General features: G+C 42.3%; 1 protein-coding gene across 1 annotated transcript in view; it reads left to right on the forward strand.

The window, feature by feature from the left end:
- Positions 1–12,955, forward strand: part of Fam193a (family with sequence similarity 193 member A) — a 107,643-nt gene extending 94,688 nt beyond the window's left edge. Inside the window, 4 exon segments of the mRNA XM_040746921.1 lie at positions 470–1,228; positions 1,230–1,341; positions 9,593–9,674; positions 12,146–12,955. Coding sequence (XP_040602855.1) covers positions 470–1,228; positions 1,230–1,341; positions 9,593–9,674; positions 12,146–12,239 — 1,047 coding nt within the window. The 3' untranslated portion in view covers positions 12,240–12,955.
- The last annotated feature ends 618 nt before the right edge of the window (positions 12,956–13,573 follow it).

Genomic DNA, 13,573 nt, shown 5'->3' on the forward strand with positions numbered 1-13,573 from the left:
GAATCAGTATGTTGATTCCTTGCCTTCCACACAAAAAAGCTCTCTGAGCGTTGCACACACAGTGCAACAGCTGCTTTGATTGCTCCCAATACCTAGCCCTGTTCTTAGTAAAGTAAGCGTTTGCTTCAGTAGGTAGATAATATCCAACAGTTCTGTAAGTCGAAATAATTACAAGCATGTGTGTTTAAGCTTTTAGTTGTTAATGTCTCTTTCAAAGTTTATTTTGTAATACGTGACTGATCTCAAGTTTTTAGAGACTTATTTTAAATTACTCTTCCTTGTATGGAGGGAAGGGAGCATCATGATATGTGTATAAATCAGAGGACAACTTTTGCAGGATGGTTCTCCACCTTGTGGGTCTTGGTTAAGTTTAAGTCATCAGGCAAGTGCTGAGCCACCTTAGCAGATCTGTCAAGTTATAGAATTCTTGCCATGGTCTTAAGACCTTTTCTCTGTTCTTCATTGACAGCTGGAAGAGAAGGCACGCCTGGAAGCTGAGGCCAAGGCACGGGAGCATCTGCATCATCAGGAAGAGCAAAAGCAACAGGAGGAGGAGGAGGAAGAAGAAGAGGAAGATGAGGAGCAGCGTTTCAAGGAGGAATTTCAGCGGCTTCAGGAGCTTCAGAAATTAAGAGCTGCAAAAAAGAAGAAAAAGGAACGGCCAAGTAAAGACTGTTCTAAGTTGGACATGCTTGCTAGAAATTTTCAGGCAGCAACAGAGTCTATCTCTAACTCTGAAAACATCCACAATGGCTCAATAGAACAAACTGAAGAACCAGAAACCTCATCTCACTCCCCTTCCAGACACATGAACCACTTAGAGCCCAGGCCAGGGCCTGGAGCCAACGGGGATGCTACAGACCCCGTGGACCCCAGAGACTCCAAGCTTCTGCTACCCAAGGAAGTCAATGGAAAGCAGCACGAACCTCTTGCGTTTCTCTTGGATATGATGCATCATCACAAAGAGGGAAACAGCAAACAAAAGTTAAAGCAGACCAGCAAGACTAGCAATGAGCCATCCAGGAAGCCTGTGGAGCCTCCCAAAACCACGGAGGTGCAGCCCAAGCCCCGGGCCCAGCCTGAGTTAAAGCCTAAAGTAGTTGACCTTGCTCTCCTCACAGAGCAGAAGAGAGATGAGAGAAAGGCCAATAGCAACAACAACAACAAAAAGCAGCTGAGCCACATCAAAGAGGAGAAGCTGAGCACTGTCACTCCTGAGCCACCCTCCCCCCAGCCAGCTCCTGCAGAATGGCAGGCTGATTCTGGCAAGTTCTCCTCAGCCCAAGGGCAAGAATAAGAAAAATAAAAAGAAGAAAGGAGACAGAACCAGCAGTTCAATTGGTAAATAAAGATCACAGGGGAACTACTCCCAGCCTTGGCTGGCACTGTTCTGTGTGTGTGTGAGAGTTCTCTACAGGCCCTTGCAGGTGGGAGTGCTTTTTTTTTTTTTAAACGATATATTTATTTATTTTGTATTCAGTGTTCTGCCTGCACATATTCCTTCAGGCCAGAAGAGGGCATCAGATCTCACTACAGATGGTTGTAAACCACCATGTGGTTGCTGGGAATCGATCTCAGGACCTCTGGAAGAACAGTCAGTGCTCTTAACCTCTGAGCCATCTCTCAGCCCGTGGGAATGCTTCTTATCTGTGACTTTTCCCCCAACAATAATTGTAGCTACTGCATTATTATTCTGAAATAATTCTAGACATAAAAAGCTATAAGACGTGCACAAATTTTTTTTCAATATAATTTTGATCTTCGGTTAGTTGAATCTACAGGTACAAAACTGCAGGGTAAGGAAGGTTGCATCTGTAACATCCCTCCCATCCTGAGTCATCTTGGGGTGAGGTGGTATTTGCCTGTTTCTAATATATTACATTGATGGTTCCCATCGCAAGTTTTGTTATCTATGCCACAGTGAGTTCCCACAACAGTCCAGTGCATGGTGTGTGTTCTCAGGCATCCTTGGATAGTAAGAACTTGATCTCTTGTTTACATGGTTACTGACTTACCTGGGTGTAGAATATCTTGAGGTAATTTCAGAATTTTCTGTCCTCATACTCTGGTGAAGTATGAACTTCCTGTTTTATTCATAAAGGTGGCATGCTGAATATTCTTTTGCCTTTGCTGGTTTTCCTTTTTAAACTTAATTTATTCTGGGGGGCATCTTCATATCTGTTCAAAGAACTCTTCCTTGCTCTTTACAATTGTTCTTTACAGTTGTTTCAAATGTGCTTCAAAAGTCTACGGACTTTTACAGAAATTTTGTAAGTCTTTTTGTAAAATTTCTATTCATATCTTGTTTTAATTAAGAGTTTCTGTTGTAGTGATAGAACATTATGACCAAAGCAACTGTGGAGAAAGGATTTCATTTTAGAGCTTGTAGCCTGTCATCCAGAAAAGTCAGGACAGGAACTCAAGGCTGAAACCAGGAGGCAGTAGCTGAGGCAAAGGCCATAGAGTAGCTCTTCTTACTGACTTACTCCTCATGCTTGCTAAGCCTGCTTTCTTACAACACCCAGGACCACCATCCCAGTGGTGGCACCATCAACACAATGAACTGGGCCCTCACACATCAATCATAAATCAAGAAAATGAACCACAAGCTTGGCCACAGGCCGGTCTGGTAGGGTCATTTTCTCAATTGAGATTCCCTCTTCCACAATGACTCTTGCCTGTGTCAAGGTAATATAAAGCTATCCAACATATACCTTTTTCTTGTTTTGTTTTCTAACTAGAATTTTGTTATTTGTTTGTTTGTTTTGTTTTATGAGACAGGAATTCTGTGTAACTTTGGAGCCTGTCCTAGAACTTATTTGTAGACCAGGCTTGCCTTGAACTCACAGAGATCTGTCTGCTTCTGCCTCACAGGTGCTGGGATTAAAGGTGTATGCCACTACTGTTGGGCCTGCAGTAGTTTTTCATATGCTCTGGGGTCTGTGTCTGGCTTAGCAATTTATCCTGTGTTTATTATTCTGAACTGTTATTTTTGGAGTCTCTATGTATTTTACAGGCTCTTCTCACCTTTTTTTTTTTAAGTTTTTGCTGCTCTTCATCTGTATGACTTACAGTGCCTTAGCATTTTGGACCTTAATTTTAAGATGGATACAATATTCTCCATGTATTTATTTTTCAGTGCTAAGATTGAAACTCAGCCTGTGCATGACAGAAAGCACTGTACCCCTCTCTGAGCTACATCCTTTACCATAATACACATTTATATTAATTAAATGTTGAAACAGTACTTTGATTTATCTTATTAAATTATTATTGAATGTAATATAATCTGTTTCTTTTTAAGTTTTAATATCTGACTCCTAAAAATATATGTTGCTCAAATTGTATTCCTGTTTAGCAGTGAAGCCTAACTGACTGATTATGTAAATATGTGTTGTCGTGTGGGTGTGGGTGGTGTTGCTGCTGCTGCTGCTGCTGCTGCTTGGTTTGTATAGCTTGTGTTTTGCTTTTTTTTTTTTTTTAATAGGGTCTTTGTAATCTAGAATAGCCTCCGATTCCTGTTGTGTAGCATAGGGTGACCTTGTACTTCTAATCCTCCTGATTCAATGGCTTAAATACTAGAATTATAGATGTGTTCTACCACTCCCATTTTATCCAGCAGGGGGGATTGAACCTGGGGTTTTGTGGCAAGTCCTCTATCAACTAGCTACATACCAGCCCTACTCTTCTAGTTCTTTCTTTTGATTTGTTTTGTTTTGGTTTTGGGTTTGTTTCCAAGACAGGGTTTCTCTGTGTAGACCTGGCTTGCCTTGGAACTCTCAGGGTAGACCAGGCTGGCCTTAAACTCAGAAATCCCCTGCCTCTGCCTCCCAAGTGCTGGGACTAAAGGTGTATGTCACCATACCTGGCTGTTTTGTTATTGTAATGTCTTTATCTGGTCTTGGTATCAAGGAGATATTGGACTCAGAAGAATTTGGAAGCCTTTAATTTTTTATGGAATAATTTAAATAGTATTGGCATTAGTTTTTCTTTGAAGTTTGTATAGAATTCTACTACAGTTCCATCTAGTCATGGGCTTTTTCTAATGCAGGAAGGTTTTTAGTACTGCTTCAACCTTGTGGCTCTTTATAGATCTGTTTGAATTATTTATTTCATCTCTTCGATTTTGGTATGTTGTATGCATATATCCATTTCTTTTACATTTTCCAATTTGGTGGAATGGAAGTTTAAAAATAGATCCTTAAAATTTTCTGTATTTCATTCATTTATGTTACAATGTCATCTTCCTTTTCATTTCTTCTGTATTTTTTTGAGACAGGGTTTCTCTGTGTAACTCCCCTGGTTGACTTGGAATCGCTCTATAGACCAGACTCAAACTCAGAGATCTACTTGTGTTGGGATATGGCATGCACCACCACCACCGACTTCTTTTTCATTTCTAAATTATACTAATTTGTATCTTTTCTCAGTCTGACCTCAGATATTTTTGTCTGCCTCTGCCTTCCCTTCTGAGTGATAGAAATAAAGGCATGCATGACCATGCCCAGCTTGATTTTAACTGTTTATGTGTATGGACATCTTGCCTATGTCTGTGTACCATGTACATGTACCTATGGAGGCCGGAGGAGTCTCAGTTTTCCCTGAAACTAGAGTTAAGGATGGTAATGAACTGCTGTGTGGGTGATAGGAATCAAACCTGGATTGGAAGAGTAGCCAATGCTTCTAACCACTTAACTATATCCAACCTTTGGGGTTTTTGTTGTGTGTGGGGGTGGGACTAGTTTCTTTTGTTGTTTGTTTGTTTCTTGAGACAAGGTCTCATTATGTAGTTTTGGCTAACCTAGAGGTCTGCCTGCTTCATGGTATCCAGTACTAATTAAAGGTGTGCACCATGACACAAAGCCTCTCTTCCAAGTCTTGCACCTCTAAGGTTTACATATTCCACCTAATGCTAGGAGAAAAGCCAGTGACTCTTACATTTCTTGAATGTTTTTATGAGGTAATTATGATGTTTCTCCTCTGACCTATTCATAATAATGTTATTGTTCTAGTTTCCTAATATTAAGCAAACCTTAAATTTTTGTAGTAATTACCACTTGCCTGTGGTAATTATATTCTTCAGTTGAGATTCAGTTTGTTGTTACTTTGGGTCTGTAACTTTCCCTTTTGTTGCTGTTTTTGATTACTTTTCTGTGTTTGTACAGGGTTGGGTGAGAGTGGCTATCATACTTTCTTCATAAAAGGAAGTAGAGAGCTTTCTGAGTTTTCTTATTTCAGCTCTGGAATACCTTCAGGCTGCATTGGAACTGTTAACAGGCTTTAGAAGTTTAACAACATTCTGTCTGTCCCCGTGGAAATCTTATATTTCTTCATGTGATGAGGTTAATTTTGGAAGACTACTTTTCTTTAGTAAATTTCCCTTTTCAGCTAAAATTTCAAGTTTTGTATACATGTCTGCAGAGTATGTTAACATTTGTTTGCTTGTTCAGGGCAGGCTCTTATGTGGCCCACACTGTACAGCCAAGGCTGAACTTGCAATTTTGATCTGTGGCCAGAACACTTATTACTTTCTCCTTGCCATTTCTCACTTTGTATAGTGATCTGTGCCTTTTAAGTTTCGTTGTTTTAACTCAGAATTTCTCTTTTTTTCCTTTTTTGTTCTATAGTTTTCTGCATTTACTTTTATTTTTTCCATGTGATTTTGGTTTGCTGTTTGCAGTTTTGCTGACCATTGTCTAACTTTTTAATTTAGAAATCTAGTTTGAAACCGTGTGTAGTATCTTTAATCCTAGCACTCTGGAGGCAAAAAGAAAGCAAGTCTACCTCTGTGAGTTCGAGGACAGCTAAGGCTATGTGGAGGGACTTTCTAAAAAAGAAAAGAAAGAAATTTAATTTGTTTTCATGCCTCTTCCATCTTTATTGATAAAAAGTGGAGTTATCTGCTGAGCATTACTTTGTTTCCTAAAAAAAAATTTTTAAAACAAGATCTTATGAAGGAGCTCAAGCCTGCTGCACATGTGTATGTTGTCAGTTTTCTCTCTGCCGTCACCTCCTGAGTGCTGGGATCACAGGCTAGTGTCTCCACACTTGGCACTGTGGTCTTAAAGTGTCTTTTTCACTCGGTTATTTAGAAATTCCACGGTTTCCATGTTAACTGTATTTGTGCACGCGTGTGACTTTTTTCTCCTTTCACCTGTTAGCATATTGACAGCTTGAGTTTCTAGGTGTGTAGAAGGGTCTGTTTGTTGTTCATTTCTAGGTATTCTTTCCCTACCCCATCATGGTTACAGTGTTTGAACATTTCTCTATCCTGAATTATACAGTTCACTCCATTTGCAACCTAATGTATAGCTTTCTATTATTAGAACAGAATACTTGATATAATCAACTTCTAAAAAGGGAAGGCTTATTTTTCTCTCAGTTTTTAAGATTTTAGTCTCTAGTCAGTTAGCCCTATTGCTTTGGGGCCTTTGATGGGGCAGCACATGATGACAGATAAAATCAGTTCATCTTACGATGACATGGGGGAAGAAGGAAAGAGCTGCTGTCCCCTTTAAGAATGTGTTCCCCAATGATCTAATTTCTTTCTTGTATCCCCACCTCCATAGTTTCCATTACCTCCCAGTAGCTTCATGGCCTTTGTGGGACTCCTTCAGTCCTAACTAGGGCAGAGCTGGTATGTGTCAGCTTTTTTGAATTCCCCATGTGAACTTGAGATACAGATGTATTTCTGCCTTAGCTATTTGTGATACATTAATTACTTATATTGGAAGCACTCTGCCACTAAGATGCATCTCCAGTCTTTGGGGGGCAGGATCTTACTAAGTTGCTCAGGTTAACATCAAATTTGAAAGTCCTGCCTTAACCCCCTGACTAACTGGAATTGCAAGGACACACTTCAAAGTTAGCCCAGGCTATATAATGGGACCCTGTCAGGGCTTGGGGTCATTGAGAAAAGAATCTTCTTTGGTGAATTAATGCCATTCACATTTGTTATAATAACTTTATAGTGCCTCAGTCTTGTCACTATCTTGTAATTACTTTGAATATCTTGTATGTGCTGTTTTTTTCTCTGATATTTTCAGCACTTATTTCTAAACATTTTTGGCACTTAGAGGAAATTGGTGATTTGTATTCATGTTTATCTTAATCTTTTTTTCTGTTGCTATAACAAAACATCTGGGACAGTCAGTATGAAAAGGGGTTAGTTTCACTCAGTTTGAGAAACTGAGAAGTGCAAGATCGAGCAGCCATATGTATGATGGGCCTTGTGCTACTCCTAGGGAGAGCAGGAAAGTCCTAAGAAAAGAAAGTAGTTTCTTGGGGAGATGGAGGGATGATCTGCTTCAGAACATGCACTTTTTTTCCCCTTAATTTGGTGTGTGTGTGTCTGTGTCTGTCTCTGTGTCTGTCTGTCTGTCGGTCTGTCTGTCTGTCTTGGTGTCTGAAGCTGGAGTTACAGGCAGCTGTGAGCGGCCTGACTTGGATGCTGGGATTTGAACTGGCATTTTCTGGAAAGACGAGCCATCTCTCCAGTCCCCAGGACTTGCACTCTTGATAAATAATCTAGGTCCTTTAGGGAAAGAACTGACTCCTGTGAGAATCATTCATGAGGCTCTGCCCGCTAGGCCCCACCTCCTAGCTCTGCTATACAAGGAGCTAAGCCTCAGTGTGGATTTGTGCTATCAAACTATATCCTAACTGTGGTAGACTCTTTACTTACTATTTCAGTGTCCCAGTGCTTAGTCCCTTCATCCCCTTTCATATCCTGCTTTGTTTTTCTTCAAGGCATTATTCACCACACCTCCTCCTTCCTCTATAGCTGTCAGTGAGCCAATTTTGCTCTTTCTGCTTTGGTATTCACATTCCTTCTCTTCATCTTACTCATTTTCATTGCTTCTACTTTGTCAGAATATAGCATCTTCAGGTAATTCTTGGGACAGACCTTCTTCTAAGTGCCCTGGTCCACTGATAAGTGGAAGACAGCCTCAATATGCCCCTCCCATCTGAATTTCTCTTCATTGACAGTGAATGTAGGGCTCCATTAGAATTAAAATTCTTGAGTCACATCTGCATTTTTAATATGCTGTTCTCCGTACTAAATACCACTTCTTAGTCTAAGGTTTTATAAGACAAGGTCTCGTGTATTCTAAACAGACCCTCCTTTCTATGTGTCTGACAATGACTTTGAATTTCTCATCCTCCTGCTTACATCTCCTGAGTCCTGGGATTACAGGGATGTACCATGTCCAACTTACATGTATTACTGGAGATTGTACAAACACTCATAAACTAAGCTACTTTCTCAGCCTGAGATTGATAATTATGCTTGGGAAAGTATATGCTAGACACTGTAGTACTGTACCTGTACTGGTGTGCTCAGTTTGTGTTGTGATTGCTCTGCCCTGAGACTCGGAAAAGGTTGCTGAGCTGCACTCCTCACACCCCTGCAATGTGTCTTCCTCAGAGAGGCCAGAGTTCTGTTAAACTATTCATGGTTTGTGTGTATATGGTTTGTCTATGCTTTTGAGTCATTTCTTCTTTTTACACTTACTTGTTTCAGGAGTATGTTAACATGCTATAGTGCGTGGATGGAGGCAGTAGGCAGCTCACAGTTGGTTCTCTCCTTCAGCATTGTTGCAGGAATCCAACAAAGGCAGTCAGAACTTGGCAATAAGTGCTATTTCTCGATAAGCCGTCTCATTGGCCCTGTTTTTGCCTCTTGTCTTTCTTCACTTCCATGCCAATTTCTTTCTGTGCTTTTCATTCCTACTGCTTGAACCCTTGGGGTCTGTCTGGAGTGCATCCCTGTGCAGATGTTGAGAACCTGGTGTGAATCTTTGGCTGCCTTTAGTTGTCTTTACCTTCCTTCTGAATTTAGATACCCTGAGTATCTAAAAGTACTCTCCTGGTCCTTGTTACTTTTCAAAGTGGACACTCCTGTCCTCAATACTCTAAATATGTAAGTTGCCACAGTAGCAACTGCTATTAGGCAAGTGAGATGTGCCTTAATTATGACACTGTGATGGAAGGAACTAGGGTGATGGTTTGTGGAGACTGAGGCTCACTTTTAACAAAGAAGTGTGAACTACCTCTACCTTTACATTTTCTTTTTTTTTTTCCCAGAGGGCAAATGAACATGGGTTATTTTTATTCTTTTGCTCTTTCTGTTTGGGGATGCCTTTCATGTACACACTTGAGAATTTGTATCAAAACTGTAGAAATACCTTTACATATTCGTTGTTACTGCATACTTGGAACTTTGAGCCAAGCTTGGGGAAGGGACTCAAATGTCCAGTCAGATGTGGGCTCAACAGGGGAGAGAATTTGAAATTCTCTGACATGGCTAAGATTCTGAGAGGTAGAATGTTCCTCTGCTAATGACTTGCAAAGTAAAGGAAGGCTAGACTTTTGATTTGGGAAGCCCTAAGTTGTGAGTCTGGGTGGATCTTTTTGATGGGTCCTTGAAGCATTGATGGCTTAGTTTGGCACATGGGTGAGTGGCTCTAGGTATTCACAAGAGCAGTCTGCCCTCATAGCCTTTAGGGCAGTCTTGCCTTAAACTTTTGTGGATGTTTATTCTGGTGAGGTGATCACTCTGATAAATGTGTTCCTTTCCTTCACTTTATAGATGATGTTTTCCTGCCTAAAGACATCGACCTGGACAGTGTGGATATGGATGAGACTGAGCGGGAGGTGGAGTATTTCAAAAGGTAACCTGAAGCTTGCATGTCAAGACATTGTTGGGTTTCTGGTTGCCAGGCTTATCTGGTTTTCCTTTTCCTGTGACCCTCCTGTAACATTTCTGTCACTCTGAATGAATATCATGAGCAAGCCACATAGCAGATAGCGCCCACTCTATCTCTGACCCCATGCCACTCACACACCTGCTCTTACATACACACCTCATCCTCACTCACTTCTTCCATTTTCTGTATGCTGATAGTGGTTGTTCACCTTGTGGGCCTGAATAAGCAGACTCACTTAACCTGGGACCTCTCCAAGCCTACTGCTTCTGATTCTGCCACCTGTGTTCTTGAATGCCTCATAGATGGCTCTCGTGGACATGTGGCATTTGACGTGTGGAGTTACACAGCTGCGAATTGTCATATGGGTGCTAGGAATTGAATCTGGGTCTTTTGGAAGATCAGCCAGTGCTCTTAATCTCTGAGTCATCTCTCCAGCCCATTTAAGGAGTGAGATGTTCTTTTTCCCACCTTTTCTTTTTGGTTTTTCCAGACAGGGTTTCATCTTTGGTTATTCTTCCTGCTAAGTAAGGAAAGGGGTCTAGGATAGAGCCCATACATGTGGGAAACAATTGGAAAGGAGATATAATAGAAGTGTAGAAAGTTAGCTCAGGGAAAGGGAGTTTGGATTCTGGAACTGAGATGGCACAGCCCTTCCCTGGCAGAGACTTAATATAGGCCTCAAGATTTTCAGCACGTAGCTGGGCAGCCACAGGTATCTGGTTGAATGATTGTACCACAGTTTAAACACAAATATTTAAACTGCCTGAAAACCATCATTTTAGGTTTTATTATAATTTCTGCTTCCTCAATCAGAGCTGGAATGGTGAAAATGAAAAATTATGCAAGTTTTTAAACAAAGAAAATACCCTTTCCATCATTAATATGCAAATTGGCCATCATTGCCTGAGACACAGGGCAAAGGGTGGTAAGTTTTGGGTGGGGGTGTGTGCACATATGGGAATGCCCTCAGGATAGAAGATCATATTAGATGCCCTGGAACTAGAGTTACAGGAAGTTGTGAACCACCCAACATGGGTATTGGGACCCAAAAGTGGATCCTCTGGAAGAGCAATTATGCATTTATCACTGGACTGTCTCCATCCTCAAAGGGTAATCTTTTTCAGAAGCTCTTAGCTTCCAGTGTTTATGGCTTAGAGCACAGAACTTGCAGATGTATTCAAGCCTGAAAGCCTTCATGTATCAAGGACATGTCTTCTTGGATGAAGTGGAAGGCCAGAGTATTGTAATCTGTCCCATCATACTAAGTTTTTTCATGAATAGGTTTAAGACAGGCCAGAATGTCAACTTTACACATGGGATTAGCTATTGCCTTTGATTCAATTCACTTAATGCAGGCTATGGGCCGTACCCAGCCTGCCTTTGGTTCTGTGTGACTGCTGAGCTAAGAGAATGTGCGCATTGAAACAGTTGGGAAACAAATATTTTTGCATGCACAGAAATTATACTGAGTTTGAATTTCATTCTCTAAATGTTGTTTCACATGAACATCAGAGACATCAGCTGAGTCTGTGTGACCACAGCTCCCTGTGTGTCATTTAAGCAAGGTGCCAGATTGTCACAGACTATAGGGTCTACAAAGCTTGTAACACTTTCTGTCAGTTACAGAAGTTTTGGGTTGGCTCCTGGCAACATTATCCTTAAACTTAGCAGTCTGCTCTTCCTAGCATCTCTTGTGGTACAAAGTCCTGGTCAAGTGGGTGTCTGCCTATGGCCCTAGTTGTGACTCTCCTGCCCAGCCACAGTGACCACAAAGTGCTTTCCTTCCTGAGGCTCATGGCTGCTGTGGAGGCAGAGCTAGCTAGTGGCTTCTTACCCTGAACGTATTTGTTGTTTTCAGTAAGTTCATGCTATTGAACAGGACTGTAAGGTATGTATCACAGGAAGACTGTGTAGGGCTGCCCTGTCCTGCTTCTTGTATAGTGACTTCTGGCCTGATGCTGCCCAGCAGTTCCAAACTCCTGCTGGGCATCAGGGTATGGCTTAAGTAGTAGCTTAGACAGAGTATCAGAATCTACATCAGTCCCTAGGAGCCTATGGGATAGGGAAGTAGCAGCCCCCTAGCCCTTTTTTCTGACAGAATAGTGACTAATGTCAGCTGCTCCCGGAGGGCCACATGAGAAGAGCTTTCCTTGAACCCTTCAGTGATGCTTGATACACTCTGTCCTATACTAAGCACTGCTTTTTTATACTATCTTGACCCTCCCCTGAACACAGTATCAGATGGCAGAAAGCACCAAAAGATACATGAGCCACTTGGCCAGGGTGGTACCACTCTTCCACCCATGGAGACTTTTGACCTTAAACCTCACTGAGCCTCTCCAGTGAATTGCTAGCAAGAATAAGAGGTTAGAGTAGTGGTTGCCCAACTGGGTATAGGCTCTGTCCTGTGACTATTTGCCATTTTGTTTTGCCAGATTCTGCTTGGACTCTGCTAGACAGAACCGACAAAGACTGTCCATCAACTGGTCCAACTTTAGCTTGAAGAAAGCCACCTTTGCTGCCCACTGAATGAGGACTGCCTGAAGAGAGATATGTGGGAGGCAGCTGGGCTGCGTCACTCAAGAGTCAAAAGAGCCAAGCCCTTCAGTGGCTCCACAGAGCTTCGGTACCCACCCAGGGTGTGTAGGGCGGGATGCCGTGCCTGAGACCCCCAGACCGAGAACTTGCTGCTCGACCTGCGTTGTTAGCTTGTGTGCGTGTAGTCTGTGAGTGAGACTTCTTTGATTGTAGCTCTGTGCTGTCGGAATGGAACAGTAGTTCCCGCCAATTCCTCCACTACCACGGCCTCAGAGGCCTGGGCCGTGGCCAGAGACGAGTTTGCATCATCCATGTGGCTCTGTCACCTCTGCATCTCGCCCTGTCCTGTCATCTGTCCCCGCCAGGGTGTCAGCCATCCCTCAGCTCCCATGTGCCCTTGTCCCACCCAAGGCGGGCTGGGCGGGCAGGCCTCCTTTGTACTCTTTCACAATCTACTGTTTCCGAGTGTACACGTTGCGCTGTTTGTGTTTGACCCCCTGACTTGTAGCCAGCTTGTGTAAGACCCCTTGCAGAATGAGAACGTTAAAAACAAGAAACCCACCCAGTACTCACACCATCAAGTCTGTTCTAGAGCGTACAACCGTATTAACACGGAGGCCTGCCTGGCTACTTTTTTAACATATTGTTAAGTAATATTAAAATCATGTCTTTCTTTTTGAAAGATGGAATACATTAGTACAGCAGGAGACCCAGTCTGGTTGCTTTCTGCTGGGGATAATGGGTGTGGCGGGAGGTAACAAATGGGTGATATTTGCTCCCAGAGAGCCAAGGCCGCCACCCCTAAAGTCATTTTCTGATGTCCCTAGGTCTCAGGGTTCCTGGTACTCTCAGTTGTCTTCTGAACACAAAGGTGGCACAGGTACCAGAACAGGGCAGTCAGCAGGACACAGTCAACCAAATGATTAGGTTTCACATGCTCATTCCATGAAGTACCAAGAAGCTTCAAGATGGGGTGGTGGGTTATACCCTGGTCACTGGGACAAGGAGTGGAGACAGCCTTTGTAGCATAGAACAAAGGGTCACCTATGGCCTTGTATGCAGGTTCCTGTCCACATTTTGGGGAGAAGAGGGTTTGTGGTCTGTAGTAAAAATGATAAATGAGGGATGCTTAATTGGGTTTAAATTAGGAACAAAGTAAATGATATTGAAAAGTGAAAAAGAACTCCTGGCTTGGTTAGTTCCATCTTTGCCCCTTCAAGCAGGTAACAGCTCACATAGTTGCCTCCGGGTTGTCATCTAGTTTACACTCACCTCAGCAAACTACATGGCTCATACTTTTCCAACACTGAGGCATCCAGTGCCCA

The sequence above is a fragment of the Mesocricetus auratus genome, unplaced genomic scaffold, assembly GCF_017639785.1.
Source record: "Mesocricetus auratus isolate SY011 unplaced genomic scaffold, BCM_Maur_2.0 Super-Scaffold_100006, whole genome shotgun sequence".
In the NCBI taxonomy this organism is placed as follows: Eukaryota; Metazoa; Chordata; class Mammalia; order Rodentia; family Cricetidae; genus Mesocricetus; species Mesocricetus auratus.